At 41.3% G+C, this 18504-nt stretch overlaps 1 protein-coding gene across 2 annotated transcripts in view; it reads right to left on the reverse strand.

Moving 5' to 3' along the window:
* The window catches only part of LOC138924615 (rho GTPase-activating protein 20-like), an 85358-nt gene that overhangs the window by 11809 nt on the left and 55045 nt on the right, over positions 1-18504 (reverse strand). Inside the window, exons 5-12 of one of the 2 annotated variants that reach the window (XM_070269697.1) lie at positions 17250-17399; positions 16228-16269; positions 15507-15591; positions 11444-11521; positions 9130-9196; positions 6544-6699; positions 3647-3816; positions 2111-2272 (exon numbers count right to left, since the gene is read on the reverse strand). In XM_070269697.1, the coding sequence (XP_070125798.1) occupies positions 2111-2272; positions 3647-3816; positions 6544-6699; positions 9130-9196; positions 11444-11521; positions 15507-15591; positions 16228-16269; positions 17250-17399 (910 nt within the window). The remainder of the gene's footprint in view (positions 1-2110; positions 2273-3646; positions 3817-6543; positions 6700-9129; positions 9197-11443; positions 11522-15506; positions 15592-16227; positions 16270-17249; positions 17400-18504) is intronic. The other variant, XM_070269698.1, reaches the window with a different exon arrangement.

Raw genomic sequence — 18504 nt, forward strand, 5'->3', positions numbered from 1 at the left:
ATCCTTCCAAAAGAAGAAACTTACTAAAAACTTAGATACATTGCAACTTCAGGACTCTGAGTATCAGGGCTACAGACGCACAAATGTCAGCTTCCTAAGTGGAGGCCTGGAACATCTGTCACTTTAGAGGGCTGAGGAACAAGTTTAACATCGTAGAATTGGGCCTATTAAAATTTACGAAGCTTTAATGTTTGTGCAAGACTGAGGGGAAGTTGTCACTTTGTCTTGCTAGCTTCCAAGCACACCTAGCTTCCATTGTTCTCACTCAGCAGCACATGCCTTCTCTTAGTGGTGGCTTGCTCGAGAAGTGCCTCAGGGCAACTATCCTAATTAGAATCTAATGATGGTTCACTCATGCTAATCCCTATTGAGCTGCTGTTAGTGCCAGGCACTATTGTGAGCACTGGGGACAGAGCAGAGAAGCCAATGGACAGAGTCCCAGTCCTCTCACTTTGACTATGTTGATTGGTGTGTGGTACCCATGGTATTGTAGCTAGTCATGGTAGTTAGTGCTTTTCACCGTGTTTCCTATGGAGTGCTTCCAATACATTTGGAGGGAGGAAGCAGTCCAACTCTGGCCGGCTCTTCGAGTCTGGGAGCGTGCAGGAGGGCCCTTGCCTCATGCGTACCACACTACATGCACTCGGAGCATGTGTCTCCTCTCTGTTTCCTGAACCCTGTTCTGTGGGAGCCCATTGGTGAGGCTGAGTGTGGTGAAGCCAGAACATGACCCGAGCAGAATATGCCAAGGGTATTCACTGCTGGACCTCTGTTTTTAGACAGCTCAATGGCAAACTCAATGTGGTCCTGATGATGTACTCATTTCTGGTTTAGGTCAACACCCCAGTTCATTGGGCATGGTATTATCAAAGCCAAGTTGCAAAGTCTGATTCCCCACCAAGATCAGTCAACTTTAGGAATGTCTAAGAACTATACCCACGAGTGGCCACCCCCTTGCTAGTCTGTACTTATAACAGAAAGATAGGCAAGACTCTGCTGATGGGCAACTCTAACTCTTGCTGGAAAATCAGTTCCAGGTGGGCACCTCACAGAAGGCAACACTCAACTTGCTATTTGTATGCCTAGAGTATATTTCTAATCATCCCAGTGTCACAGTGGTCGACTCTAAGCCACTTCTGAACTGTCCCTATTTATGACAGAGCTGAACAATCATGGGGAACAAGGAAAGACCAAATGGAATCTCGATTATAAGAGAATTTTAATAACCTATTGTAGTCATTTCTACTTATGACATTCCTCTTTACAGCTGTTAACAAATACCAAGATGGATTGAGTCAATTCTTTCCCTGTTCTATGATTCCCTTCATAGAAACATAACTGGATATTTGTGATTTAGCGGTATCATTTAAAAACCTTTTTTGTATAAATCTATTGAATTTTCAGAATTCCAAACAAATTTTCGTTGCTGCACCTACTTTAAAAGTCAGATTTATAAGAAGAAGCATGTGGTAGGAGCTTGTTACTGTGTGACCATAATCGTGGGTGGTGGGTTAAGCTTAACAAACATTAATAAAGGATGCCAAATTTGGTAAGGGTGAAAGAAGGCAAAAAATAGTGAAGTCACCCCTACACTACTTTTAAATTAAAAGAGGCAGGCGAAAGAAGGATGAGGAAGTGAACGGAGCTTTTGGTCACTCATTGAGCATTTTTTGATTCATTGAATGACAAATGTTGGCTTACTGACTACGGTCAACCTCTCTATCTATTTTCAAATGTTTCGTACTAATTTTCTTTTGTAAACTTTGCTTTCATTAGGACAATGGTGAAGAAGTCATCAAAAACAGGATGTTTGTTCTGGTAAACGTTCTGTATATCTAAGTGTGTGTTTAGAATTTTTATTATTATTATTCTGGGATAATGTTCAGGAATGAAGAAGGAGAAGGTAGTGTGTGGTGAAAAAGGAAAGTATATCTAACATTTGGGGCTTTTAACACCCAAACTAATGCCCTTAAATTTGGACTTCGTGAAGTGTTTTTCAGTTTCTCAATCTATTATGCCTATTATGGTTCCTGGGCAATCACGGTGAAGGAAATTGATCATGTACCTTCAGAGTTACGCTGTGTGTGGATAATGCTAGAAGTTTCCCTACCTTTAAGACACATGCGACCACAAGAACAGATTCACAGTTCAGGTTCACTTTGTCCCCAGCATTTAATGTCTCCTTTAGGGCTCTGCATAATTTCATATTGGCCGATTTTCTGAATATGCCCTCTGTGAGCGGCCCTTTTTGCTTAAGAAAGCAAAGCATATCCTATAGGGAAGAAGAGAAAGGAAAAATCAATGGCACCTTGTATCCAGGAGCCCAGAGCACCAGCTCCCCCCTTGTCTGAGCTGGGGTAAGCGAGGTGCAGTGCTGGAGGGGGGGGGCATGCAAGCAAACGTAGAATTTTTTTTCTCAGTGTCTCTATTTTCTACCCAACCATCCCTTCTACATTCATATGCTGAAACATTTCAAACAGTTGTTAAGTCAGATTTTCCTTTTCAGTGAACTGACACTTTTGAATCAAACTTCCCTGCTTCCAGGCCTTTGTGGAATCACCCGCTCCTACTCCACCAATCTTTCCTCATCGTGCCCTAATATAGCTGCTCTTCCCCAGCTATGGAAATCTTCGTGCCATACCCGTGTCCCATTGTTCGTTCCCCTTTAAGGGGCTGCATACCCCATTTCTACTTCCTGGATTGCTTTCCCTCCTTTCAAATCGGGCTCTCCAAACCCCTCTCCTCCTCCTCTAATTACATCCCCTTCTCATCACTCTTTCCTTTCCTTTTGCTGCATCTTCATGTCCTCTGCTTGTGGTGCAGAAAGGCTCTAGGTATTGGAGTCAGGTAATCCAAGGGACCCGAATCCTATGATGCTACATCTTGGCTGTGTGGCCTTGGGCACAGTGTACACTTTAGTGAGGTTACTTTTTTTCTCATTTGTGAAGTGGGAATGATGATAATCATAGCTACCCCCTAAATTTGCTGTGAAACTTGCAAGGACTGAGGTAGTAGGAGCATGGGACTGGCATGACACATTTCTTCATCGTTAGCCTAAAATTCCCTAGATCTGGTAGAGTGCTTGGAGAGATACTGGACACTCAATAAATGTTGAAACTGACAATTCCATACACCAACTTGAGTTAACACAGGCCAAATTCTGTGGCTGTCACTTGACACATTCTATTTGGATGAAAGGATCCACATATGCCAGAGGCTGAGTCTGTATGCTTCAGCACTGGAAATACAGGTCAAAATCACCTGAGAGATTCTGAGGAGTGAGATTGAGTAGACTCAGCTGAAGGAGGCTGAAGACTACTGTGGAGTTCAGAGAAGATGAGACAGGGTGGACTCTCAGAGACTCATCCACATAGAGCCCATTTGCATTGATCTGAGCAGGCATATGTGGGTCTTTGCTGAAACCTATGGAATGGACATGGGTATCTTTTCTTTGTCGTGTTTGCTTTATGACTCAGCAGTACCTAAATCAGATTTTATTCTTTGACATAATATTAGCAAAGCTTTTCCCCCAAAGCCAGCGGCTGTCTAAAGATTTCTCCATTTAGGGATAGATTTAAATGAGACACTTGACCTCTCAGAGTTCTCCCTCCTCAGGAAAGCCACAGAAGACCAAAATGAGACCCACCAGAAGAGAAGGGGGCAGGCTGTCGCGTTCACACACATCCCCGAGGCTGACGCCAAAGAGCTGCCCTGGCTTTGGGGATGGTGGCGTCACGTGCAGAAGGTCCTGGCAGGTGCTGGAGCCACGCCGGAGGGCCCAGTTGCCCATAAAATTAATTCTCACTGACTTCTGGCCTGAATCCAAAGAAGAAGTGAGATTATCAGTAGTAGTTAGTTTAATTTACTTACGGCACATTCATTGCGATGGCAAGAAGAAAGAGGAACTGAGTCAGCTTTTGCACAGAATTTCCCACGTTTGGAAATTGGCCAACTGCATCCTTGTGGTGTTAATCTGCTCTTCTTCCCCTCATCCTGCAAACCTAGAGGCTTGCTCAGACTCGGGGTCACTTCTTCCAGGGGAAATGCTTCCTAGGCAGTGCTCTCTCCTGCCTGTTGCATGAGACACTTCACTTGTACTTGTCCGTGTTTTCTGATGTTTAGTATGAACAGTGGATTCAGGTGACAGATCACATTTTGAAAGCTAACCAGGTTTGGTTTTCAAATCAAGCGGAGTTTGGCAATCATCTACTTTCATAGTAAGTCTCCTCCCATTCTTAGATTCCCTGTTTGCTTTCTGAACGCCCAACCATGGTCAACTTTCTTTCAGCAAAAGGATCTGCCTTTCAAGACACAACCTGCCTGAGCCCACTTCTCAGCGGGCCTCTGGCCTCTGCTCTGGGGTCCACAATGCTCAGGCAGCTCCATGATGACTATCAGCAGTCAGGGTCCTTGGGAAGTGGTCATTAAATGCTGGCTATGTGGTAAGATTCCAGGTGGCCGTGTTTCTTCGGACACCCCACAAAGCTACCCAGAGATGATTATTAACTACCCAACAGCCCCTGTCAAAAGAATGCTTTTCAAAGGAAAGGTGATCAGCAAGGAAAAGCTGAGTTCCAAGTTTCTACTGCTCAGCTATGAATGTTTACCTAAGAAGGTACCTTAACATTTGTTTAAATCACATGTTTATACCGAATACTAAAAATGTCAACAGAGGAGCCAAGTTGTAGAAGGATAAACAGTGAAGCAACATTTCACCAAGTAGCCTTCAACGTCCAACCACTCGGCCTTCCTGGGAAGGAGTGAGTGCATCTCCATGTCCACTCACGTGGATGCAGTGCTCCTGGGGCTGGACCAGAGAGAGCAGGATCTGAGAAACAGAAGGCTCCTGGTTCTGCCGCTTAGTCGGATAAGTTTACTGAAAACTCTTTGAGCTTTGGTTTGGTCAACTTTAATGTAAATGATGCTACCTACACCTCTTTGGACTAAATACTAGAAGGTCCCACTCAGCATAAGGCATGGCTCATAGCAGCCTTGATAAATCTCATCTCCCTCACTCAGAGGCCTAAGGAGGCCTAGACATCTGTCTCCTACCCCCAAAGCAGACCCCACCCCCATTCTCCATTTGATTTCACTGCCTCCAGAAGGTAGCAGTCATGAAGGAATGCCACCACTCCCCTAACTAAGGCTTCTTCCTGCCTGGCATTTGATACCCCTACCATTTTAAAAAGAGAGAAGAAAGCCAATACATTCTTAACTCCAGGAGAAGATTTCTATATGTCTGCATGTACAAATGTTTGTCTCAGATACACGTTAAAATGTAGGTTGAGTTGTTGTATGCAACCTGGTTTTCCTACTCTTAACCTGATTTTATTATTTCTAAAACTATCCAAATGTATTCCATTATTCAGCTTAAACAAGAATGCTCTGAAGAAGTGTGCTCTATCCCTTGATACAAAGCTACACATTCAGCTACTCTATGAGCATAGACAGAACGTATAGACAGTGAGCTAACATCTGTTGCCAATCTCCTTTCTGCTTGAGGAAGAGTGGCCCTGAGCTGACATCTGTGCCTATCTTCCTATATTTTGTATGTGGGTCGCCTCCACCACTTGGCTTGATAAGTGGTGTAGGTCAGCACCTGGTATCCAAACCCACAAACCCTGGGCCACCGAAGTGGAGCGCACTGAACTTAACCACTACACCACCGGGCTGGCCCCCAAAACCTAGCTAGTTTTAAACAGTCCTGGCAAGATTTAGTTTAGTGTTTCCTCATGCTCCAATTAGGGTGTGTGTATTAAAAAATAAATTTTTTGAAAGTTTATCCTTCTAGAATAACAATCATAATAAAAATACTTTGAAGTAGAAATTCTATTCTGGCTCAAATACTTCCCAAATAAATAAAATGTCTTCTTCAGAGAAAGAAATATCAATGGGAAAATATTGGAGTGGTAGGGGAAAAAATGACAAGAAGGAAGATAAAAAAGCCCTGACCGTAAACATTCAGTCTAGTTTTGGTCTCGCCCTGGGTCTGAAGCAGACGTGGAAAGCGAGCTTGCTGTGGGAACAGACTTGAGAGTCCAGTTCTCTCTGGAATCCCAAGGCCACTTCAGCCGAAGCCCAGAAGAGAGTCCAGTTCAATTCCATAACTCTTCGCTCCACTGGAGTTTTTGATTCCAGGTGTGTCTAAGACATGTGGTCATTTGGTCCCCTCCCGTGACAGACTGAGATACTGGACAAATCCCTGAGATCGGGAAGGCACGTTCTCGGGTTGTAGAAGCACATGCTCTGAGAAGACACATGGATGTGCAGACACAGAACTATATGGCAACAGTGCTCTGGGGATACAGAAAAGGGAGCAACTGTCTACCTAGAAGAATTAAAAAAGAAAAAACACCTTCCTAGAATTGAGCTGGGTCTTGATTTCAGACCTTTGGAGTTTCTCTAAGCTTGATTCTGGGCAGGTACTGGGTTCCTGTCCACACGGGCCCTCCACCCACACATGGAAAATCAGCTCCGTGTCACGCATTTGGGAAGTGGAGACATGAGCCAAGAGAAGGCGCTTGCTGGAGGGGAGGGGCTCACCTTTCCTCTGCTGGTTCCTGGCTGGGTGCCTTGGCTTCAGGATGAATTGGCCTTGCGTGTCTGGGGACTCCTGGAAGGTGGAGCCCTCTGGTCCCTGTGGCAGGAGCCCAGTGGCTGGACGATGGCTCATTTTAATTATGTAGGGATGCTCATGTCCTGTACAGAGAAAAATCTAACTATGCATCAGGATGATGGTGATGGATTAGGATCAAACCTCCTTACTGTGAGCGTGTGGGCCACACCAGTGTGTGCTGCCATTCTCCTGCAGCTTCTGGATGAAGAAGGCTGTGCTCCCGAGCGAGCGCCACGTGCACCCTCACGGGAGACACCTTGCAAAAAGCAGGTGCCCAAGCAAAAGAGTTTAAAATGGAAAGAGAAAAAGATTTTTAACCACGTTGCTTTCTTTGGAATGCATAGATCCGTAAGTGCATTGCACAATGTTGACTTTTGCTGTGTTTCCCTCCGAGAATATTTAATGCCTTCTAGTTTCTGCCTTGACACTAACTAGATCTGTACATCTGAGGCAAATTACTTGACCTCTCTGAGCCTGACATTCATCCTTTTAAATGCTTACCCTCACACAGACTTATAAGGATCAAGGAAAATATATTAGTAAACATTGGTGGTCAATGGTTTTTAAAGAATTGGACCATATATGTTCAGAATTGCTGTGATCACTGTTGTCTCACTCGTAATGTCATTTTAACACAGATTTTTTGTTTCCTTTTGTCAGTTCTAAAGACAAGGGCTCCTCAAGAGCAGCAGGGCTCTGTGCCTTCAGCTGCCCTCCCACGGCTGCCCACCCTCCCAGGGCCCTGCCAGGCAGCCATCAGAGGGAAGGCTGCATGGTGTTGGAAACCCAGAAGCAAAGTGCAAAACAGTGTTTACAGAGTGGAAAACTGCCCCCAACATCACCGGGAGTTGCCTGCCATGTGATTTGTTTTGCTCTTCCATGCTTTAAATTGCTTCCTCTCCATAGAGTTCTCTGTGGAGAATTGCACTTTTCCCCAACAGTGTGGTGTGGATTTCATTCTTGAAGAATACAGGCATGCCTAGTTTTATTGTGCTTCCCTTAATTGCATTTCACAGATACTGTGCTTTTTACAAATTGAGAACTTCCGGCAACCCTATGTCAAGCAAATCGATCAGCACCGTGTTTCCAATGGTGTTTGCTCGCTTTATGTCGCTGTGTCATATTTTGATAGTTCTTGCAATATTCCAGTCTTTTTCATGATTATTATAGTTGTTATGGTGATCTGTGATCAGTGTCTTTGATGGTACTATTGTAATTGTTTTGGGGCACTATGAACACTGCCCATCTAAGATGGAGACCTTAATGGATAAATGTGTGTGTGTTCTGACCTCTCCACTGACCTGACATTCCCCTCTCTCTCCATATCCTCAGGCCTCCCTGTTCCCTGAGACATGACAATATGGAAATTAGGCCAGCTAGTAACCCTACAATGGCCTCTAAGTGTTCAATGAGAGGAAGAGTCACACACCTCTCACCTTAAATGAAAAGTGAGAAATGATTAAGCTTCCTGAGGAAGCCATGTCGAAAGCCGAGGCGGCTGAGAGCTAGTCCTCTGGCACCAGAGAGTTAGCCAAGTCATGAACGCAAAAGAAAAGTTCTTGAAGGAAATTCAAAGTGCTCCTGCAGTGAACACATGAATGAGAAGAAAGCAAAACAGCCTTATTGCCAACAGGGAGACAGTGTTAGTGGTCTGGATAGAAGATCAAACCAGCCACAACACTCCCTTCAGCCCAAGCTCATCCAGAGCAAGGTCCTCACTCTCTTCAATTCCGTGAAGGCTGAGAAGACATCCTGCCAGGTCTGCGACAGAGCCTGTCCCTTCCCTTGTCTTAGTCCCTCTATTTTCCACACTGAACAAATTTGCTGATCCAAGAATTATTATTATTCTTTTAGCTCACTTGCTCTAATAACGATTTTAGGAGAGGTGTAATCGATTTATCAATAACCTCAAGAACAATGCTAGAAAACTCGGCCTGAGAAACAGCAAAGTACCGGTGGTTTAGTCAGTGAAGATGTGAGGAGTTAACTGCGATTATCTCATCTTTCTTATGATGCTGAGAAAAGTTTCAGACACAGAGCAAGTATTAAATAAATATTTGTACTTGGATTCAGAGGTATGGCTGGATTTTTTAAGATTCTCACAAAATAGAGGCTACTTAGTAGTTAGGAAATGGAACAGAGGAATTCAAGAGTGGAATATAAAAAAATAAATAGATGGGAAAAGAAATTCCGATCCAGGTTGCCATCATACCTGAGGAAGTAAGTATGTATAAGTTTTTCAAGACAGCTCTGCTTGTCAAGTAAAAAAGTAAAGAAGAAAAACTCACATTTCCCACAAACTAGACCATAAGCCGTGGAATGAAGAGATGTTATCAGTGCCTGGGATAGAGTAAGTGCTTAGTAATTATTTAATAAATGTAGGAAGGAATATTGCATAAGATTTTCACTTTTAAGGGTCTTGGAGCTTGAGACTGAGCAACCGTTCCTTTGAGACTTCAGAGTTGCAGTTTTCCACCCAATCAGCCCCCTCTGAGATGTTCCCAGACACTTACCAGTGAGTGGGCATGGGGCCTCTTTCTTGCCGGAACTGACCCACAGCTGGTAATCTTTCTCAGAGCCCTTGGAAACAAAAAGAACTATGTGTCACACAAAATCTTTCACAGCAGGTACCAGTTCCTTAGCATTTCTGCTTCCAAAAAGAAAAAATTGGGGCCAGTATAAATGCTATTTGGTCAATGGGGGTGGCTACAGTTTTTCGGAGTCAATGGCGCCGATTTCAGTAACCCCTTATTCCTCTCACAGCCTCCAATAGACCCTCCCTGATTCTTGTCCCTGTTGATGAAGGCCAAGGATCTATGGAACCACAATGCAGTCAGCCCCTCAATTTGGGCGTTGCCGATAGCAAAAGAAATCACAGTTATGCCCCCTTTATTAAGGAGGAAAAGTCTAATCTTGAGAGTCCTGCCTTCTGCTATCTCCAAACTCCTTGGAGAATGTTGGCTTTTGCCTTCAAATGTCCCTGCCCAGACAAGCATGCTGTCCAGAGAGCCACACGCCCTGCCATGACTGTTCCATGAAAGTAAAGCTTGAAAGGCCTCGATGGCTCAGCAACCCTGAGCTAAAGGAGGCGGAAGCCCAGGAGGCCTTGAGGAGAAGGCCCAGCGAAGTCAGCACACTGACTCTGGTGCAGACGTGGGAAAGAAGCCACAAGAACTGTAACCGAGAGAACAGGTCAGATGCAGAGCACAGCCACTCCCAGCAGAATCGTTGCCAGTAATGCTGTAAAGCCTACTCGGAACGAACAAGTCAAAATTATAAAGACAGCTGAATTATTTTAAAGAGGTCTCCAAGAGAGGATAAAGCAAAAGATGTTTGAAACGGAATTGTTGGTGATAGGTACCGTGCTTGCCCTTGACTCCCGATTAAAAATCAGTCTAGCCCTTCTGAAGGAGAGTCCCAGCTATGGCAGCCATCACACACACATACACAGGCACACACACGTGCCTGCACAGCTAAATCTGCTCAAAATTGTGTTGCAAATAGGAAATGAGAGCTAATAAAAACCTTTTCTTTTAAGGTAGGGATTGGAAACACTGTTGGAATCTCTTCAATCAGGCATACATATATAGCCAAATAGGCTCAACTCTTCGTTAGAATAGAAATTTTTTTGTCTAGTGAGATTGATCACTTTACGCTAAGGAAAATTAAAATCATGAAATAAAATGAGCTATATCATTAATCAATCTCCCTAACCTCATCCCTAAAAACACTCACTCTCTTCCAAGGTTTAATTGTTATTCAGAGTGTACATATCTTCTAGGTTAGAAATCAATGCAGAAGTGTGCTTTACTCATGCATATAAATTCCAATTCATTTAAAATGTATTATTATTAATTCTGTTTGTACAGAAATCATTGGCTCCTTATGGAAAATTCTGGTTGCGCTTAGCTTTTAAGTGGCTTTATTATACCTTTGGGTTAGGCAAATTTTAAATACAAGTCTTGTAATTACGCCCTGTCACTGTAGCAGGGCATTTTTACATTTCCAGAGAATTTTATTTGAGGAGCCGTGCTTTACAAGTGCTTCCTTGTTTTCTGTCCATCTGCATGTTACTCTCCCTCTCTTTTCCCTGACACAACCTCGTCCTCAAACATATGTATCTCTCACCAAAAAGAATTTCAACAGCTCACACCAGCTCCATCAAAGTATCAAAGAGCAGACACTTAAAAGCAGAACAGGATGAAAGTGATGTGGACACAAACGCCCCTGGATTCGTGGTCTCATTCAGAACTTGTCTCCTCCTTTACCAATTCACAAAGGGCATCAGCCAACTCATCCTCAGGGTCTGCATCAATGGGGTGGAGCCTGTAGCCAGATGGTCTTTATATCAAAGTTCACAAGAAAACATCTTATTTAGGGTTCATCATACTGAGATTGAGTCCTTGAATGACAACCAGGGCAAATGGCGATGGGAGGGGAGGAATCAGGAAAGATTATACAGAAGGAACAGTCCAGTGGAGGAGGAAATATTTAGAATCTTATGTGATTGTCCATGTATAAAATACATACAATAAAAATGCATGTTGCCATTAGCACTCTAAAATTATAGCCCAATTTCATTATGCTATTACTTTCCATTTGCACAAAATTTAAAATGGGAATACAAGAATAGCAACCATATATAGGTTAATAATATAGCTTTGCTGCCTTCAATTTCCAAATTTGAAGGGGGACAAAATATGACTTTGAAATCCATAATAATCAGTTGTCATGATGGGTGGTGCATTATGCAAACACACACACACACACACAAATCTCAAAAATTAAAGTTGGTTTTTAAGTAAAAATAGTTTGCAGGTAACTTACAGTTATTCCAAGCATTGGTAGTGACATGTTGATAATGTTATTCACTGTATCCGAATTGGTCACTGTTACAGTTACAGACTGTAAAAAATAAATGCGAAAAAATGCTATAATTTAAATTTGAAAAATTTAAATAATTTCTGTCAAATTACTATCCGTATTCTAAAGGCAAGCTTGTTTTCAGGTAGTGACACAGCACAGCACATGCAGAGCACGAACCCCTAAATACCATTTACTTTCATTCCTTTGTATAACATGAGGCTAGTAGGAAGCATTTCAGTAAATCAAACATTTCTCTGAAAGGATTTGTGGCACAAAAAACATAACAGCTTAAGCAAGAAGGAGAAAGACTGAGAATTCCGGGCAGGCCCGTGGGCTGGTCCTCAGCACCTTGAGGCTATTTCTGTAATGGAGGGGTGGTGGTTTAAAAAGGAGGAGCTGAACCCTTTCTCTTCCTGAGTTGTGCTTTTGTAATATGGCTTTATTTCTTTGCAATTACATACTTGGTGTTGGTAAAATCAGAAGAACTGGCTATAAAAGGCATTTTTAAAAGCTATTCTTTAGTGAGTACTTTCTTTGTGTCTGGCATGATGGTCACTAAGCTTTCATTGTCAAGATATGTTGAGACAATTAACTGAAACCAATGAGTCCAGGAAATTAGACTGAAAATTTGAGAAACTCAAGTTCCATTCCAAACTCTGCCAGTGACTAGGGTATTCACAATAGCTCCCTGCCACACCTCACAGTGAGAAACTGCTCCATTAAAATAGGAAGACAGTTTACAGAAAAGTACCCGAAAGCAATTAATAGGATTCTGAGACATCTATTGAACTCTGAACTCCAAAAGACATTTTAAAAGAAGAAAAACGGTAACCAAGAACACTGACTGTGCACATAGTTTTGGAGTATTATCAGGCAGGAAGGCCCCTGTCCTAAATCAACGGTGCTTAAAGAAGACAGACAGCATAAGGGGACACTCAGAGGCTTGAAGATGACATTAAAAACAAAGGGAATCCTTTCGTAATTCATTCCTTGTCCTTTCATTGTATTTTTCTTCGTATGAATTCAATTGCTTGATATGACAGATGGCCCTGAAACTTGCTTATAATGGGACTTCTATCAATGAAAGCATTCATTGATTTCCAACTACTTGTAGCCCTAAGGATTATGAGAAAGTGCTTCAGAACCCAGTGGTAGAGTTCCGAGAGCCCAGACGCAGGCATGCTGGGAGCTTCCTGTGCTGACGTGTCTGGGGGCATTCAAACATGGGGTTTCCCTCGGGACCTAACCAGAAGTAAGGGTGCTGCTGTTTTTAAGATGTCTGAAGTCCCTTCAATACAATCAAAAACTCTCCCATGAAAGATTTTTTAAAGTAAAAGAATCTCTTTTCAAATGCTAATCATCACTCCCTAATTTATCTGGTCTGTAAGATAACGGTTTTTCCTGGCATAAGGAACATATTATGTTCAAAATAGTCATTCCAGGGATGTGTGTATTTCTTCCTGCATGTTGTCTGTTCTCCAAAACAGATAAATTCCAGTAGACAGAGCTCTTTGCAAACAAACGCCTTAAAAAAAAATAAACTATTTCATCAAATAATTTGAAAAAAATGGAAATGTGATTTTTTTTCATAAGAACTAAAGTGTTACTTGATATATGAAGAACCAGGAAAATGTGATCAATTCTCAAGAGTTGAGGACAACCCTGAGATGATCTAAACGTTCAAATTATTAGCCAAAGACAGCTATTACAATTATGCTCAATTATAGAAATGAAAATATGGTCATAATAAACAAAAATATAGGAATCTCAGCATAGAAATTAAAAATATTGAAAAATAGAAATTTTTTATCTGAAATCTGAAAAAAAAAATTGAAACTACACAGGCTAAATTGCATAATGAAGATGACAAATGGAAGAGGAAATGATTTTGAAAGTAGAGAATACAAATTATCCAATGTGAAGAGTAAAGGGGAAAAAAGAAGATTGAAAAAATTAACAGAACCTGAGGGGCCTGTGGACAACATCAAAGTGTCTGATATACGTGTAACTAGAATCTCAGAAAGAAAGAAGAGAAAAAACGGGGAAGAAAAAAAAATGAGGAAATAATGACCAAAATTTCCCAAACTTTAGACATAATTTACATTCATAAAGACATAAATTTAAAAACTCAAGAAGTTTATAAAATGCCAAACAGGATTTTGTTTGGCAAAAAAACAGATTCAAGGAAAACCATGCTCTGATACTTACCCACACTGCTAAAAACCAAAAATCAGAAAAAATCTTGAAAGCAGCTGAAGAAAAATGACAGATCATATGCAGATGATTAATGTTTGAATGATCACAGACAACTCATCAGAAGCATAAAGACCAAAAGACAGTGGAACATCTTTAAAGCGCCGAAAGAAAAAAAATTGCAGGCAAAATTCTACATCCAGCAAACACATCTTTCAAGAGTGAAGGTGAAATAAAGACATTTTCAGATAAAAGAAACTAAGAAAATCTGTTGGCACCAGATCTGCATAACAAGAAATGCTAAGGAAAGTTTCTCCAGGATGAAATGAAATAGAATTAGAGGGAAATTTGGATCTTCAGGAATGAATGAAGAACATTAGAAATGTTTGTTTTGTGTAATGTTTATGCAATTAAAGTTCATTTTCAAAAATTTAAAGGTGATTTTCCATGAAAAATTCTGACTGCAACCCCTGCCCTAAGTGAAATGAGAGCAGGCTGTGTGCTTTCCTAGGGAACACTCCAGTCTTATCTCCTCAAGCAGAGCATCTCTCCGATACTCAGAAACAGATCAGAATATCTGCACGGCTTTCCTACTGGCCAGGAAATAACTGTCTTAAACTGCCTCTTTTTCCACCTTCACATACTACCGTGTGTGATCGAGAGCTCCCGTAACAGATAACAGAACAAAGTGATATGAAAAACACCCAGAATATTTGCTCCTCAGGGTCAATGTCTTGGCTCCTGCACTACAGTTTCAGAGATCAAATTCTATAGAAACAACTGAGGTGAATGGTTTTTTTCCCCAGTGGCATCAACAAAATAAGGTAGAAATATACTGATCTCTTAAAAGTCTCAAACTTTTCAGTTCAATTAGTGCTGACATTCCTCAGAATGAAAGACTTTTCAAAACTTCTCCGCATTTTTAATACCTGACCCTCCAGTAGATTCTCTCCTAGAAGAGGGACATTACTGAGGCCAGCCGGCAAAACGGGAACATGAATGGTAGCTTCAAGTATCACACCAATGTTCAATGTACTAAAGGCGATAACTGTATGGTGTTATAGAAGGGAATACCCCTATGCTTAGGACATACCCAAGTGTTTAAGGATAAAGGACCACGACGTATGTGTGACCCTCAAAAATAGGTATCTTCATACACAATATGGAGAAGGAGAGACAACAAAATAAATGATAAAGCAAATGGAGTACAATGTTAACCAAATAGGTGAATCTAGCTAAAGGGTATATGGGTGTTCTTTATACCTTTTGTATTTTTGCAACTTTTCTGTAACTTTACAATTATTCTAAATAAAACATCCTAGGAAGAAAAAAACTGTGGAAACAACCCAGGCCACTCTGCATGTAGCAACAATTGGAAAAAATGTTTCATTCTAATAAGAAATACCTGGTTGTGAAAATCACTTTATTACAACAAGCCACTATAATTACCATTAGCAGGATCCAGAGAAACATTAGGAACGTTTACCATGCAATATTCTTTTCATGCTTAAGCACTGAAGCCATCATAGATTCCTCTTGCTTCATATCACCTGGGATTCATGTTTTATGTCACAGTATGGATACGGGAAAATACAGTTTTCCACTTGGTACCTTCTAAATTCTCTCTTTCTCTTCCCCTCTCTTCCTTTCTCCCTCCCTCCCCCTCATCTCCCCTTCCTGGTTTTCTTTCCTTCTCTCTCCCTTTCTCTCTCTCTCTCTCTCTCTGTTTCTACCTCCATCTCTCTCTGTCTATGTCTATGCCTTTCTCTTTCATTCTGCCCAAATAAAGAACTTGGAATTTAATTTAATTTTTGCTCTTAAAAATACTCACACAGACACAGTTCTTAATGTCCTCAGTGATGATTTTGAGGGGAATGCTCTCTGGCTGGTCCTTCTCTTTGGCTAGATTGATGCACCTAATCACATTCAATAATAACCCAAAATAGAGTAGGATGCATTAGCTATTAGCTTCTTTTCAAATAATCTATACTGCTAATATTTTCAGTCTACTTGGTTATTTTTGAAAGCATATAAATAGACTCGGCAAAACCAAATTATGAGTTGGAAGAATATGCAAAAATACTTCGTGAAAGTAAGACATGACCCAGAAAATAATGGGTTGCCCCTGTCGTGTGAGATTTGGCAGTAGATCCAGTCCTCAGAGCTTTCCTGCCTGATTGGAGAGCCCAGCACCTTCCTGGGTTCAAGGGTAGGAAGTAGCAGCTGCTTTGAGAATCACTCAGTAGAGTAACCTGCACTTAGGGAAATTGAGCATGTGTTTTGAGAGTAACATTGGATCCAATCATTAGGTTGGAGAGAAGGGGAAGATGAGAGTGACAAGCAGAACTTCCTCAAAAATAAGCAAAACATGCATGTAAGTGAGAGGACATTTTTGCAGTAGCAGCCGGGTAAATCTAAACAAGGAGTTATTTGAGGATGCTCGGACAGCTTCTACTAGAGAGAGGGAGAATAGTTTGAGGGTGCTGCCATGAAGAGATCTGCAATCTTTTATTGTGGATCAAAGATTTAGAATATGTATACTGAAAAAATACCTTTGAAGGGAAGAGTGCCATTTTTCCTTTAGTTCTGAAGAACTGCAATTTAAAAAAAGGGAGAAAAATTAACTACATAAAATACTTATACTAAGATATTAGAACTGCCATTGCAGATGAAAATAGCAGCAGCCATTTATCACTGACGTGGATGTGCGTGTCAGTTGTGCTCTCCTCATCGTTGGGCATTTGATGGGCCCTGCTGTTTTCCAAGCAGTGTTACAGCGATGGGAAATAGATCGTAAAGTGGGAGAGCAGTTGGTGTGGAATCTAAACACATAATTGCAACTATGTGAGGCAAGCTATGTGATCACGGGCAAATCAATTAACCACTCTGAGTTTCAGTTTCCAGAACAGGAAAAGGGTTAATTATACCTCAGAGCGTTCCTGCAGCTGGCAGTGCTATTCAAATATAAAAAAGAACCCCTGTGAACCCAGAAGTGTAGACTCAGGATGTCCAGGGTCAGGGGGCCACATTCCCCATCCTCGTGCCAGTCTTAGAACATGCCTCGGAACACTAACTTGTACTCTTGGACCATACCTTTGTCTTGAATTGTCACCTCTCTATAGACACCAAATAAGACAATATGTACACAGCAATTCAGGCAACCCAGTATTTGATGACATGATTAATTTTATTTGTATAATTAAATACTATTTTTAAGGGAATGAATTTGAGAGTATAAAAGCAATTTTTCAAACTGACTTGGACTATTTAATACTACTTGCTCACGGAAGATATTCCAGTGATTTAAAAACACAGCTACTCACTGGGGATTAGGGGCAGGATGTTGAGAGGGGCCTTAAACCTTACTCCATGTACCCTGAACTTCCACCTCCCCAAGTAGCTCCTAGAGCCCATTTGAAAAAGCACTCATCCAAAAAGGAAAGGAAATTACTCCAATAGTTCCCATTTTTCATGATCAATTTGCACATAAAAACCTTTTGGGGGAAAGTACATACAAGTGTCATTATGAGAGGTAAGAAAAGGAGTCATTGAATACAAAAGCTGTAGGTCTTACCTGAAGGTGGCCACAAAGTTCACTGTGGGCCAGCCCAAGACAAAGGACCTCTTGGCAGAGGTGTCCACTTCTCCAAATTTGTCCAAACAGTTGGCAATCCATATGGTGTTCAGGGGTACTTTATTTTTTATTTTAAAGTGTTTTTTGTAACTAGAAAGATAACCAAACAAGACCTCTGTTAGTTTGTTTCTTAAATGTTATGGGAACAGCTGTGCTTATGGTAAGATGCCAATTCTCACTGCCCCAGGGTGCAACGTGCCTCCTTTAGCTCTGTGACCCTCTGTGCTCCGCACAGTCAGGGGTTGGATGGGTCTTTACAAAGTGTGTGCTGAGTGATGCCTGGGCCAGGAAGGCCCTGAAAACACAATGGCAGCAAATAGCAATTTTTCTGCATGTTGAGGATTGAGTACGGACCATACTCTACATTTTAGAGCTTTTTTAGAGAACCATTAATTCATTTATTATTCATTTATTATTGTTATATTTGTTATTATATTCACATATATCATTTTATTTACTTAATGATTTATTTCTATAATTAATTTATTTGTTCATGTCTTGCTTACTTTAAAAAGCCTTTGAGTAGCTGAACAAAGATACATGATACATGATTTATAAAGATAATTATACAACTTTTTTCTTGAGAATCAGACTAAAACAGCAATAAGCTTGGATCAGAGGGATTTAAAATACATTTTCAGCCTTAATTTTTTAAAAGATTTTCTAGCGTTTAAGCATAGGTTATTTTAAATTTCCTTTATTAAGATTTCATTCATACCATTTTCTATCAGGTTCCGGATCAAACTGAAAAACTGTTAGCGCGCGGACTGAGCTCAAAATTCAACCAATCAATCGATTGGTCCCACATCAGTGCCCAGGAGGTCTTACATGTGAGTCATGGAGATATTTCCCATTTATCTCTGAGGAATCGGAAGGTGATCGGCTTTGTCAGCAATGAAATGGTTTTCCGACAGTTTCTGCCTAATCTCCTTTGACCTCTGACATGGAAACCACTATATCTCTCGGTTAACTCACAAATTTAACACTCAGGTGAGCCTGAGATTTAGACGGTACAAGTCCTCTGAAGGATGCCTAGGGAACACGGGCACGCCACTTTGGAATTGCCTCCTATTCAGAACCACATGTGGAAACGCTAAAGCTAAAATGAGATCCAAGACACCTCAGGTTCAAAAACCCCTAAGACTCTGCTGACTCATGGAACAGTTAAAGCAAAAAGGCTTTGATGGGATTTATG

The sequence above is a fragment of the Equus caballus genome, chromosome 6 (genome assembly GCF_041296265.1).
Source record: "Equus caballus isolate H_3958 breed thoroughbred chromosome 6, TB-T2T, whole genome shotgun sequence".
NCBI lineage: Eukaryota > Metazoa > Chordata > Mammalia > Perissodactyla > Equidae > Equus > Equus caballus.